Source organism: Podarcis erhardii (assembly GCF_964252035.2).
Source record: "Podarcis erhardii genome assembly, chromosome: 1".
Classification (NCBI taxonomy): Eukaryota; Metazoa; Chordata; class Lepidosauria; order Squamata; family Lacertidae; genus Podarcis; species Podarcis erhardii.
The window spans coordinates 15,734,333-15,748,551 of record NC_138497.1 but is presented as its reverse complement, the minus strand read 5'-3'; the positions used below and the strand labels follow the sequence as shown (position 1 = coordinate 15,748,551).

The 14,219-nt window shown below is 42.0% G+C and overlaps 1 protein-coding gene and 1 long non-coding RNA gene across 3 annotated transcripts in view; one reads left to right on the top strand and one right to left on the bottom strand.

Moving 5' to 3' along the window:
* TRAF3 (TNF receptor associated factor 3) overlaps positions 1-13,072 on the top strand; it is a 102,904-nt gene extending 89,832 nt beyond the window's left edge. For both annotated transcript variants that reach the window (XM_081861928.1, XM_081861927.1), the window contains exon 13: positions 3,203-13,072. In XM_081861928.1, coding sequence (XP_081718054.1) covers positions 3,203-3,774 — 572 coding nt within the window. In that variant the 3' untranslated portion in view covers positions 3,775-13,072. The remainder of the gene's footprint in view (positions 1-3,202) is intronic.
* Positions 10,729-13,986, bottom strand: LOC309345170. The gene is made up of 2 exons (XR_014158049.1): positions 11,821-13,986; positions 10,729-11,782 (listed from the first exon to the last, which is right to left on the bottom strand). It is a non-coding gene; the product is annotated as an uncharacterized lncRNA (long non-coding RNA).
* Between the last annotated feature and the right edge of the window lie 233 nt (positions 13,987-14,219).

Genomic DNA, 14,219 nt, shown 5'->3' with positions numbered 1-14,219 from the left:
TGTCTGCTTAATAGCCATCTCAGAAGTTCATCCCCATTGTGTCTGTGCTACAGCAGCAATTGAGGACCTTAGCCTATGCGATTCCCTTGCCAAACCATGTGGCTGTCAGAGAAAACCAGGCTATGCAGTTTTGTTGTGTGGACCAACCCCTTAATAACGAACATTATGAGTCCTCTTTATACCTTGCCTTTGACACCTGAAATTTTGTGTTTCCAGGGCCCACCTTATTCCTGTGGTTGTAACCCGCTTTAACTCTCTTTAATCTTGAATTTTAAGTTGTTGCAACCTGCCGGTGAAGGGTGGGTGATAAATTTGATGGAAATAACAACTTTTAGATGCTCCTCATAACAGACATTAGTACCTCCCAATCAAGTTGCTGGTATGCTTTTTCAGCCGCTGTGATGGAAAAAGCATAATCAGTATTCAAAAGCATAATCGGTTTTCAAAAATGTCATCCCCCCCCCAATCCTTTATAGTCTCCCCATTTATAATCTGTGGCCTCTTTTACTGTAGGGCTTACAGTCTTTTATGTGTAGTTCAGAGGGATGTTTTATTTGAGCATCACCATGATAAAATAAAGGAGACCGCTGCCTTATTCTGTGAACAAAGTAATAAAAACCACAAACATGACGCAGGCCTTTCTTAGTGGCTTACCCGATACGGTTTGGTTCAAACGCGAATCAGCAAGGACAAAAATAACTTTTATGAAGAATAAGCCATCTGTTAATGCACCTTGCTTGGACTGTTGTGTAAATATGCAGTCCATTCATTGCTGAACAGTAGTACAGTGGTGCCTCGCAAGACGAAATTAATCCGTTCCGTGAGGCTCTTCGTATAGCGGTTTTTTCGTCTTGCGAAGCAAGCCCATTGACAGCTTAGCGGATTAGTGCTATTAGTAGTTTAGCGGCTTTTAGCGGATCAGCTGATAAGCGGCTTAGGGCTTAGGAAAAGGGGGGGGGAGGGAAAACCCCCCGCAGGAACTCGCAAGACAGTTTCGTCTTGCGAAGCAAGCCCATAGGGAAATTCGTTTTGCGAAGCGCCTCCAAAATGGAAAACCCTTTCGTCTAGCGGGTTTTCCGTCTTGCGAGGCGTTCGTCTTGCGGGGCACCACTGTATATAGATCTATAACTCAGTGCTCAGGTTAGGGTGTTGTGCTTGATGGCGACCGGTGGAATTTCACCAGTGCACAGGGCACTTTCCCCCTTGCCACCTGAAAGGGGGGGCACAATGGGGCACAGCCATTTAGACCTATGTTGCTAGAGACCATGAATTTTGAAAATTGATTTTGGAGTCCCATAGAGCAGGTCTCTTACTCAGTTGAGATCACAGAGAATATATACAGGCATTAAGCATATAACTTTTCCTCCTCTGAGCTGATTGCTAGAGTACTTCTGGTATGCCTTTGAACCACAGCTGTTGTATGTTGCGAGCAAGGAAGTGCTTTTGTGCTCCTCTGCTGCTTGTGGGCTTCCCATGGGCATCTGGTTGGCCGCTGTCGGAGCAGGATGCTATGTAAGCCTTCGGTCTGAACCAGCAAGCCCCTTTTTATGTTCTTATGTTGTTAAAATACCAACAAGTCTACTAGCTGTCTACCAGCTCCATCTGGTACGCAGGCTAAGACCCTACCTGCACTCAGACTGTCTCGCTAGAGTGCTACATGCTCTGGTTATCTCTCGCTTGGACTACTGCAATGCGCTCTACGTGGGGCTACCTTTGAAGGTGACTCGGAAACTGCAATTAATCCAGAATGCGGCAGCTAGACTGGTGATTGGGAGTGGCCGCCGGGACCAGATAACACCGGTCCTGAGAGATCTGCATTGGCTCCCAGTACGTTTCCAAGCACAATTCAAAGTGTTGGTGCTGACCTTTAAAGCCCCAAATGGCCTCGGTCCAGTATACCTGAAGGAGCATCTCCACCCCCATCGTTTAGCCTGGACACTGAGATCCAGTGCCGAGGGCCTTCTGACAGTTCCTTCGTTGCGAGAAGTGAGGTTACAGGGAACCAGACAGAGGGCCTTCTCGGTAGGGGTGCCCGCCCTGTGGAACGCCCTCCCACCAGATGTCAAGGAAATAAGCAGCTATCCTATCTTTAAAAGACATCTGAAGGCAGCCCTGTTTAGGGAAGTTTTTAATATTTAATGCTGTATAGTTTTTAACACTCGACTGGGAGACGCCCAGAGTGGCTGGGGAAACTCAGCCAGATTATTATATTATTATTAACAAGTACTAGTAGTGGCAAGTGGGGCGGGATGTTGCTTACCTGGCTTCCTAATGCCCAGGTCGCTGCTAGTAACCAAGATGGGCAAGGCAGTGGAGAGGGTGGGGCAGGTGCAGCAGGGAAGGGGATCAGCCGTTCCTGCTGCTGTGTCCACACTTTGCTGACCTCTCCGCTGCCTCGCCCCTCCTTCCTTGGTTCCCAGCAGCCACCACTGGGTTGGGAAGCCAGGTAAGACATCCCACCACACCCAGTTCTGCCTGCTGTGGATGCTACTGTGCACCTTTCTTTAACAGTTAGTCAAAATTGCAAGGTTTTTCTTCCTTTTTTGCAACTTTCACAGAGCAAAATGTCACAGTGAAAGCACTGTGGACTAAGCATTAATTAGAAACAGGCAGTGAGGTGTGCCTTGTCTTAAGGCTGTGTTTTGGGTCATGTTGTTAAAGTATTGCTTTCTTTCCTTGCTTTTTTGTTGCTGATAACATTTCATATTGAGCTTTTTACATCTTTTTTGCACTTGGAATACATCTGTCTGCACGAGCAGTAAAATACACACACACACACACACACACACACACACAGTGGTACCTCGGGTTAAGTATTTAATTCGTTCCAGAGGTCTGTTCTTAACCTGAAACTGTTCTTAACCTGAAGCACCACTTTAGCTAATGGGGCCCCCTGCTGCCGCCGCGATGCCAAAGCACGATTTCTGTTCTCATCCTGAAGCAAAGTTCTTAACCTGAAACACTATTTCTGGGTTAGCTGAGTCTGTAACCTGAAGCGTATGTAACCTGAAGCGTATGTAACCTGAGGTGCCACTGTATATATAGGCTAACTGCTGAGATTCATCGTATTACATTGTTCACGTTGTGTTTTCAGGTCCCAAGAAAAAAGAAGCCCAATACCGTTTTTAAAAACTGACCTGAAAACCCCCCGAATAAATGTTTTTCTTTGATAATGCTTGGGTTTCCTCTCTTTTCCTTCCAGGTCTGCTAGAATCACAATTATCTAGGCATGATCAGATGCTTAGCGTCCACGACATCCGATTGGCTGATATGGATCTCCGCTTTCAAGTTTTGGAAACGGCCAGCTACAATGGAATATTGATCTGGAAAATCCGAGATTATAAACGTCGGAAGCAAGAGGCGGTGATGGGGAAGACGTTGTCCTTATACAGTCAACCTTTTTATACGGGGTACTTCGGCTATAAGATGTGTGCCAGAGTTTATCTCAATGGAGACGGCATGGGGAAAGGGACGCACTTGTCCTTGTTCTTTGTCATCATGCGGGGAGAATACGACGCGTTGCTTCCGTGGCCCTTCAAGCAAAAAGTCACCCTTATGTTGATGGATCAAGGACCTTCCAGGCGCCATTTAGGGGATGCTTTCAAACCAGACCCCAACAGCAGTAGTTTCAAGAAGCCCACCGGAGAAATGAATATTGCTTCTGGCTGCCCAGTCTTCGTTGCACAGACTGTTCTAGAAAACGGAACATATATTAAAGATGATACTATTTTTATTAAAGTCATAGTGGATACATCGGACCTACCAGACCCCTGACGTATAGCAGAGAGGCAGATTCAACAGAAGACAACTCCATTTGGGGCTCTTTTTTATATCTACCTGTCTTCAATAAGAGGTCCCTAAAGCTCAGAGGGGACCACCTTGTGTTATCAGAAGGAAGCGTTTGGAGGCATAAATTTGCATAGGGGTCCAATGGCAAACGTAGCAACCCATTAAGAAGTCATACCATGGTATATTTTCTAATTAAAAATAATAGGAACACTTCGAGTTCTGACAAGTCACTTAATCCTCACGAGGACAAACGATTACAGTCAGAAAACCTTTTCATAATTTATTGGTAATCTCTAATCGGTTGGAAGGGGGGCGGGGAAGACAAAATATCCTGTGCTGGAAAAGACATGAAACTTTTATTCCTTTTTAACTAGAAAACAAAAGTAAAAGTTCACATGTGGGTTAGCTAGAAACTGTCAGCATGTTAAGTTAAAAAAGAAGAAGAAGAAATTATGAAGTAACATTGCAGTTAAAAGATATTATTACTTTGAAAATCGATAAGTGCAATCCTGTCTGAAATACAGTATATTGTTTATTTTTAAGGCCTCTCCTGGTCTCTGTTTTAAAGTAATTACTTTGCCAGAAGACCTCGACAGAATGTCCAGATCTTCTCGAAAGTGTCTAAATCAGAGTCATATTTTTGTTTAGAGTTCTATTAATTGCTACAGAAAAAAAAAAGCATTTTATTTTAAAACTGTTGATAGACTGATATTTCTTGGAAGAAAAAAAAAAGATCAAATGCAGGTTATCACTTGTGATATGAAAAGAAACTATTCAACTACAGCTGTTATTTCTCTTTAGAAATGTAAACCTAACAATATATGTCGTAGTTAATGACACTATTTCAAAATTACGAAAAAATAATCACTCATGGATGCTGTGCATCATTATCAGATTTATAATTTTCACCCTAAAATAGGGCATTTGTTGAACTTTGGAGTTCTAAACGGAATCCTGTATGTTTTTAAAGTTCTGCCTCATGCGCTCAGACCAAGCTCTATAAAAATATATCTATATATCTATATATAATCTATTTTTTTGCTAAAGCATAAATGTGCAACATATTTTTGGTGTTTGAGAAGGGGGCATAGTGCTGAGTAATACCTATATAGGAAACCTGCTAATTGATCCTCTGCTTGGGAATTAACCACATCTTGCAGAGGACAATCCGTTAGGAGAAAGCAGTGTCTTAAATGGAGAAATGGTGGCTTGCATGCAATTCATGTGCCTTAGCTGTAACGTGCTGCTTTATAGCTCATAGCTTTGTATTCAGATTTTAAGTTCAGATTCCTGAAATGGTCATTTTTTTAACTGGACTTTAGGCATAATGTGCTGACTGGTCTGTAAAAACCCACGCCAATATTTTTCGCAAGATACGGAAACAGAAGCCCAACAGCTGCGCTTCTGACTTAACCCGATATTCCATCCGTTCAGTGTTGTGGAATACTACTTCTTCAGGTGCTATATATATATATATTTGGTGCACGGTGCTCCTATGGAGCCAGGACTCCTGTTTCCAAGGAGAGCGGCTGTTCAATGATGCCATGCTCCTAGGTAGCAGAGCTAACATCATTTCAAACTGGCTCGGTTTCAGAATTTGCAAGGGGATGTATTCAGGGGGGTTGGTTTTCTGGCGGGTGCGAATGCATCCCTGCAGGGAAAACCCACAGGACCCTACTATTATAAACAACTACCTGAGCCTTTACTAGGAAGCATCTTTCCCAGCCTTCGAATCATGCTGATTGCAACCCACAGAACTTACCGACTTCTGTTTTTAATAGTCCCTTGTGCGACTAGTAAGTCTAATGGCATAGCTTGACCTATACTACACCAACCATGTGGGTGCTGCTTTTTAATTGCATGGGTGGCTGTGTAACACTTAAGAGTGCTCCCCCTGGACAGAACTGACGTGCACGCGGGCAGAGGGACCGTGGCCCCCGTTTTCCTAACCAGTCAATTGTTGTACCCACTCAACCTTTCCGCTTCGGTCGGGTGTTATAGCCAGAGTTCCATGTCTAGGGCTCAGTTGAAACCTCACGTCATTGTAGTTAAGTTCCTTTGTCTTTTATGGCTGTGCCTTTTCACTCAGTGCCTGCCAAAGGCTCCCCCCCCCCCCTTTTCGTTCTGTTGACAAATATATACGTACCGTGCATGCCGAGTGATCCTCGTGGGGCTATTTTATTTTTATTTTTTCCCAGGCGCCTGCTTAAATACTGCCTGCTGCCTGGCAGCCAAAGCATTCAGTAGCAACCTGTCTTCCTCTTCTTGCCTTCCATGGTTCAAAGTACTGTATTTTTCTCTTATGGTACTAACTTAGCTGTGTCCGCTGGTGCAAGCTGCCGCGAGAAAGGCAAGCGTTAAAATCCTAGCTCTGACACGAAAGGAAGACTTCTCCTGCCGAAGAGACAACCTGGCGCAGTTTTACGCAGGCCGGTGTAAACCCATAACCTTCTGCTTTAGAGGAAAGTGTTAAGTTGGCTTGTGGTACTCTTTTAATAGTCATGAATGTAGGCAGCTGAGCTTTTGTATATGCATTACAGAATTTTACTGAAAACAGGATTCCCTAGTGGAAATGTCCAAAGGGCTCACCCTCCTCATTGCTATTACGTCATGGGCATTTTACGAGCGCGGTCTTCTACGAACAGTTTATGTCCTGTTTGAATATGATACTGCTAGAGGACAACCCAGACCCCGTGCAGTGCAGAATTACTTTCAAAACATCTCTTTATTTTTGAAACCCTAGAAAATGTGAACGGAGTAGAAGTCAGTGCAGTCCCTCTTTTTTCCCTGAGTCCACAGAAGCCTAATTTTCAGCTTGTAAACTCAAGTCAACTCTCTGACGTGCTTACAGTTCTATGTTTTCGTTTTATGGTGTTCAAATTAAGTCAACAGCTTCCCGAAGCTTAAATCTCATTGGGCCGTATCCTGATTGGGACCTCGGCATTTAAATGTTACTACATTTAAAGAAGGCCGAACATCAGAGTAAATACAGCACCAGCTGTGACACTGGTTGCTATAATTATTTTCCCTCCACCGTGACGTGGATTTTTTTATTTCTTTCTGCCATCCTCATTATATCAAATGCTCCTCATATAACTCATAGTGCAGATTCTCTCCATTGTTAAAAAGCAATCCCTCCCGCAACCCTGCAGGAAAAGAGGTAGCTTGGACTACCAAAAGGGTTGGGTGGGATTTTGACCTTCAAACACGGTGCTATTTACAACAGACATGACTCTTGCGACTCCCTTTTCCACATCACAACTTTGTCACTCACTTCAAGCATCTTAGCAAAATCATGTTCAGCTCAGGATACTGGTCACTAATCTTAGGTGAAGTATGCAGTCTGCTATGTTGTAAATAGGTTATATATCACAGTACAGTGGTACCTTGGTTTACGAACTTAATCCGTTCCGGAAGTCCGTTCTTAAACCAAAGCCTTCTTAAACCAAGGCGTGCTTTCCCATAGCAGCGGGTGACTCAATTTACAAATGGAACACACTCAACAGCACGCGGAACACATGTGGTGTAGTGGTTAAGAGCGGTAGACTCGTAATCTGGTGAACTGGGTTCGCTTCCCCGCTCCTCCACATGCAGCTGCTGGGTGACCTTGGGCTAGTCACACTTCTCTGAAGTCTCTCAGCCTCACTCACCTCACAGAGTGTTTGTTGTGGGGAAGGAAGGGAAAGGGGAATGTTAGCCGCTTTGAGACTCCTTTGGGTAGTAATAAATCGGGGTATCAAATCCAAACTCTTTTTCTTCTGCTTCCAAGGCAAAGTTCACAAACCAAAACACCTACTTCTGGGTTTGCAACGTTCCTAATCCAAGTTGTTCATAAACTAAGCTGTTCTTAAACCCAAGGTACCACTGTACTCGATATTTAATAAAGATGTAAGCCCAAGTACTTGCTGGCTCATAGAATATACCTTGATTGGCTCACTTTTTCTGATGAACAACTACAGTAAATTTGGCTGGCCTGCCACACAGGACATTTGTTTGGGGAGGAAGCAGTTTCCTGAAATTAAGATAACCTTACTCTCTGAAGATGCAGCCTTCAAATAAGATTAGGGTTTGCACTATTGGTTAATGTCTTTCTTTTTCCTTTCTTTAATTTTTTTTTTAACTTTCCTCAAGTTTTCAGAATTATTTTACTTACATTTGTAGCCTATCTCAAATGTTCAGGTAGGTTTAAAAAAAGCGTCATAAAAAAACAAGTTAAATAAAAGCAATATAGCAAGCAATTACCCCACTCTGATTGCCAAAGCCAGCCCCAGTTTAAAGGTCTTAAAATGGCTCGAAAAGATGCTCAAATGTCAGGATCCTACAGTTTCGTGAGGGAGCACAACCCAAAATCACACTTCTCCCTTCATGGCCTTGTAGGGCCAATTTGGTGATGTATAGATCATTCATTAGTTGATTAGTGTCACCCTTCTGCACTCCTGTGATAACCCCACAGTTGCACTGGTGTTGCATAACTAGCTTTTTGTGTTGCAACACGAGGGTATATAGAACTCAGTGTTGAAAGTACAGTTCTGGCCACTGACTGCTTAAGAAAGCACAGTCCCATTGCTGCTGTTCTTTATCTCCCCATTCTATGTTTCAAAGCAGCTTTTGTTTCCTACCTTCTACAGAGCACTTTAGACTGCCACATCAAACAATTTTTGCACCACATGCGTCCACCCTGTTTCCTATTTTCTTCTTTTTTAAGTCTCAGATCCAAACAGGAATAAACTGTTCCGGTGCCTGAAGATCAACGTGTGATCTTCCTGCATGACTGTATTTGCATTGCTTCTCTGTTGATTTCGTTTCAGCTGCTGTCTACGACACAATTATTGAGTAAGATGCGAGCGGCTAAAATGCAGCATTGACTTTCAGCCTTGTACTGTAACTTTCATTGTTCTTGAGAAGAATGTAGAATAGGAAGAAAAGAAGTGGAGATACGGCTCTACAAGCGATGGAATGTAATAGATCTCTTAAAACTTTAAAAGTGAGGTGCACTCTCAGTTCCTTTATAAAAGCTGCGTTTCCTTACGCCTTGGGAGAAGGGAAACTCAAAGATGTGGAATGTTTATGTTTTGCCATACTAATCTTTGTCAAAATTCAAATAGAGATTTGGTATAATGATTGGGATTTTATTGCTCAAAGTACAGTGGTACCTCTGGTTGCGAACGCGACCCGTTCCGGAGGCCCGTTCGCAACATGAAAAGAGCGCAACTCGCAGCAGCGCGTCTGCGCACGCGCAGGTTGCGATTCGGTGCTTCTGCGCATGCGCGTGATGTCATGTTGCACTTCTGCGCATGTGCGAGCGGCAAAACCCGGAAGTAACCCTTTCCGGTACTTCCGGGTCACCGTGGGACATACCCTGAAAGGACGTAACCTGAAGCAAACGTAACATGAGGTATGACTGTACTACCAATTTCTCCTGCTTATAAAACTTTGAGTGGGCTTTTTCTCTCTCTAAAACCTCACCTGTTTATATCTCTTTTTCATCGTGCTGAACAGGCATTTCACTGACAAACCAGCCTCTTTAGAAATACTGATTGGTGCATGCAAAGGCTGGCATAGAGCAGTCACTACAGGAGATGTTTTCTGCACCTCGATGACACAAGTTCCAATCTCCTGTAGTCTTGATGCCTTCATTTATGCAAACTATGCAAATGTATAAAGAGGTGGGCAGGTTTTCAGAAGAAAAACAACAACAACTTGGTAATTTTTTTTCCAGGTCTGGACCTAAAGGCATGTAGCACATGCCGGAATTCTTCTAAGCACATACTCCCAATAGCTGCTCCCAACTGTTCTCTAAAGTCCCTTAATAGGGAGAGAAGCAGTAGCTGGGAGTTAGAGCACATGTTTGACATGTAAAAGGTCCTGGATAAAATCCCTGGCATCTCCACCTCAAAGGACCAGGTATCTGATGATTTCAAAGGCCTCTCCTGGAGACCCAGGGGGGCTCATGCAAATCACAATAGCCAGGTGGACAGAAACAAAATAGTCTGACCTGGTCATAAAGAAGTTCCTTCCTTTTGTCCCTTGTACACAAAAAAAGGGAGTAATAGGGAGAATTAGCTCCTGTGCACAGCCCGGGTGTCCTCTTGAAATGTTTTTGTGCCAAATCCAAGAAGAGTTTTAAAACCAGTTCCCACTGGGGGTGGGGGAACTGTGGTTCTGTGAAATAAGCCCACGAAAGAAACCTTAAAATTGGTGCCGCACAAACCCTAATATAATAGATCATAGCCTTGGTTTGCTACAAATCATGTGTTCTGTTTGGGTTTTTTTCCAAGGCAAAAGACAGAAGCTTTAATCTCACAGAAATTTGTCCTTTTATAGTAGCTCAATTACCTTCCACCTCCTCCCTTTGCTGCGAATGTGAGGGGCTCATGGATGTAAGTAATAGTTTTGGGTAACAAAAGCCCAGAACATAAAAGATCGGCTTTGGCTGATGTGAAGTAGCAGCCTGCTTGCTTCTTGGAAACATCCGTATCTGAGAGCCTCTGGAGGGGCCATAGGGTCAAGCTAGAAACTGACCATAGAACTCAGCAGACCGAAATGGAATACGGGGAGAGGAGGGACAAAACAATAAGTAAATTGGCAGTGTGAGAATGTCTACCAGCTTCCACAGTTAACTGTTCAGTACTCTTCACTGTTATAAATCCAAAAACAATTACAAGCCAATGAACCTGGGATTTCAAGTCTGTTTAAAATAACAGCTCTTGGTGCTTGGTGCATCTTTCATCTGTGCACTGCTTTACAAAATGTCAGTCAAGCCTCAAAAAATGAATAAATATAGAATTGCTTATTTATGTAGAAATTGAATGTTGCACAGAGGAAAAGCTGGTGTTGGTGCTATATGGTAAACACCGGCTCTTACTTCCTTGTGCCGCTTTCAGGCCACTGAAACATCCTTTTTGATCTCTAACCCATAAAGAAGGGGTATTTGGGGGGGGGGGAGGATGGGGGACAAGGAACCTGTTTTACAGATTGCAAAGTCTATAACTGACATATCGGCTGTCATGCTTTGGGAATGTATTTGTGATGCGCTGACTCAGCTGTCCATGTTCCAGTGTCCCTTTTTACTCTTCAGAGCTCATGAGATTAACGAGAAGCTTAGCATAACATATTCCCACTTGTGCCCAATAATAAACGATAACCTGTGGCTTGGTTTTATAAAAAAAAAAATCTTCTGATACAGCAATTTATGTTCTTTGTTTTAGAGGATTCAGTTTTTAAGGGCTTTATTAGACAAGGAAAACTAAAAATATTTTTAAGTGCATGACTTAATTCTGGTTCTGTCACCTTTTCCACTGTGAATACTTTAATTATGTACTTTAAACAAAAATAAAATACTGAGGGCTTTACTATTACTTCCTGCCTTTTAATCCAATGTAACATTCTTGCATCTGCAGCATGGCTACTGAAATGTATTCCCAAGGAATGTGTATACTCTATCCACACACTTATTGGTTATAGCCAATGAACTTGCTCATAACTTACATGTGTGTACTGAGGAGTTTGATGTTCCATTCTCCGCTTGTAGAATTACTGGCCCCTTCTGACAGTGTTTTCCAAGTATGCACCCATGAGAATGATTAATTCAGGAGCCATCCTTCAGATGCAAAATATTACGTTGGAACTGATCCCTAGACTTTATTGAGATCTGTGCCAGATGTAGGAATAAGTACGTTAGTGGGTGCTGATGAGGGGGCATCCTTCATTGTTTCGAAGCAATGATACACCACAAAAGGGATCTGTTTCATCCTAAATTACCTTCTGACATATTGGCAAGACTATGTAGCTTTTTTGTCTTCCACTTCACAGTTTTAAGCCCTGATCCTAAACATTTGTTTGCACTTCTGGCATTATGCTGAGCGTGACTTGCGGGACCAGCTATCAGGAGACCATATTCCAAGCGAGGATCGGCAAGGTTTATCGAAGCTTAGGATCAGGCAGTGAGAGTCAATATTCAATAATTTTCATTATTATTAATGGGGAATTCATGCTAACACTTTTAATATTTGTAAGCATGCAGCTTTGAACTGGAATCCCATAATGCTTTTGGAGTTAAGATTGGGATTCCCTTCCTAACTCTACTGATTAGATTTCATCCATCCCACCCGCCATGTAAGGGACTCAAAAGTCGTCCTTAAGAACAAAACTATTAACTGCAGTGGCTAGTTCTGCAAGGACTTTAAACTTCTTACAAAAGGCAGTGCTGCCTGCAGATTGCTTGGTAAACTGGTTTATATATAGAGAGAGAGATTAAACCATTTATTGGCATACTTTAAGGGATCTCGTTCCCTGCAGAGAGAATACTCTTAGAGCTATGAACTGGGCTGGCGCTTGCGAGCAAATCATTTCCCAGCCATTACTGCTTCTGCTCGCGGAGTTTTTGGTACTTGTAGAATTGGGGGTGGGGGGTGGGAATAATGCTTTTGCTAGTGCTGAGGCACCAAATCATTCACATAGTATTGTTTTCCATGTAGCTATCTAGGATATATATATCTCCTGCATTTTGTATGACTATGAGAAAATATATAATTTCCCCGCCCAGCTGTGATCCAAAAGCTCTCATGATTTAGGGATAAAAAGGGGGTGTTGGGAGACACCCCCGTGCTGAAGAGATGGGCAATGAATCCATTCTCCTTTAGGACAAGTAGGATAACCTTTTAACATCCATAAAATGCCATTTATTGAATGAGCTGGAAAAAATAATATGGGCATCCTTTTCCAAGAAGAAATATCTGTTGAAAACACACCAGTAATCATGAACTGTGTACAAAATCAGTATGTATAAAACTTGTGTGACTTCTTTTTATTTCATATTTGGTAAAAAGGTACATTGGTTGTGTTCGGTTTTCTGATCCAGAAACAAAGACCAAAGAAGGCCAACCTCATTTGACTGTGTATATTCTGCCTGTCTTAATTATTGATAGCTATAAAGGATACAGTGCAAGTAAGTGAATCTGGTAATCAATGGTTTTTGTATGTTTATTTTTTAAAGGAAAAGAACTTTTAAAGTGTATAATTTATTGCTCAGCAATACCCAGGTTGTTAATAATGATTAGCAACAAGCCCTGATTTCCCAATAGCATTATTATATGTTGTCCTTCGGTTTGTTGTATTGTTATTTGGTATTTATTTGTGTTTGAAGGTCTTGCTATGTCTTGTGTTTTGATGCTAATAAATGAGAACAGTGTGTAGAATGCAAAACTTTGAAATGCTGAACTGTATTAAAGGGGGGAGGGGAAATAAACCTAAATAGGAAGTGATATTTTTTAAATAAACAGAATTGTGTTTTTATTTTGTCGTATGGTGTTGAGCCATTTCCAGTTCACTTTCATGGCTCCTAGAAACATGTTCTCTCACAAATGGGGAATCTTCTTCTTCTTCTTCGAATTTATATACCACCCTATACCCAGAGGTCTCACTGCGGTTCACAGAACAAAATAAAAATACAAAATCACAAAATCCATAATCAAAACAACAACAACCCAATAACCCCCCCCCAAAAAAAAATTCATCTGTGGTCCCTGAGATGTTCCTGGACTCCGAAATCCCATTATCTCTATAGCCGATGGTTAGGAATTACGAGAGTTGCAGTCCCCCAACATCTGGAGAACCACAACTTAACTCATGGTGTATAGATCAGTGTTTCCCAAACTTGGGGTCTCCAGCTGTTTTTAGACTACAACTCCCATCATTCCTAGCCAGCAGTACCAGTGGTCAGAGATTATGGGAATTGTAGTTCAAAAACAGCTGGAGATTTGATTTTGGGAAACACTGGGATAAATACAATCCTGTGTAGATTTGTTTCCACAAAGGATTTGAATTTTCTTTCACTGAGATACGTGTTGGATCAATTTTTGCATGCAGGCTATCTCTTGGCTTAACATAGACATCCTTTTAATAACTTGAAGGAACTATCAAGGTCTGACAAATGGTGGATTTCAACATTTCATTTATAGTGCAATCTTATGCATGCCTATTCAAAAGTAAGCGCATTGAGTTCAGCATTGCTTACTCCCAGGAAAGTGGGCATACAATTTCAGTCTTGGTGTATTATTGAGTGGAGAGTGACAGTAAACAAGAACTATTAAGTTTGGCTTCTCATCAATTCCTATCAGGTATAGTTCACTACATTAGTTTAATACCTTGGACAAAGAAATGGATAGCATCTTACTTAATTGGCAGCAATACAGTAGTGGGAAGATTTCAATATTTTGTAGAGATGGTCTTAGAACAATATGAAATTCAATCCAATCAGTTTTCACAGCTTTTTCATATACTCGGCAACAAAACAGGCAAAGCATGAAAATCTGAAAAGGATGAAATGAAACAATGAAAGTTGTGATATACTAAGAGCTGGGACTTTCTTATGTGGAGCAGCAAAGAAGTATTAGAAAAAACAAAATATTTAACACATTTTAAACCAGATT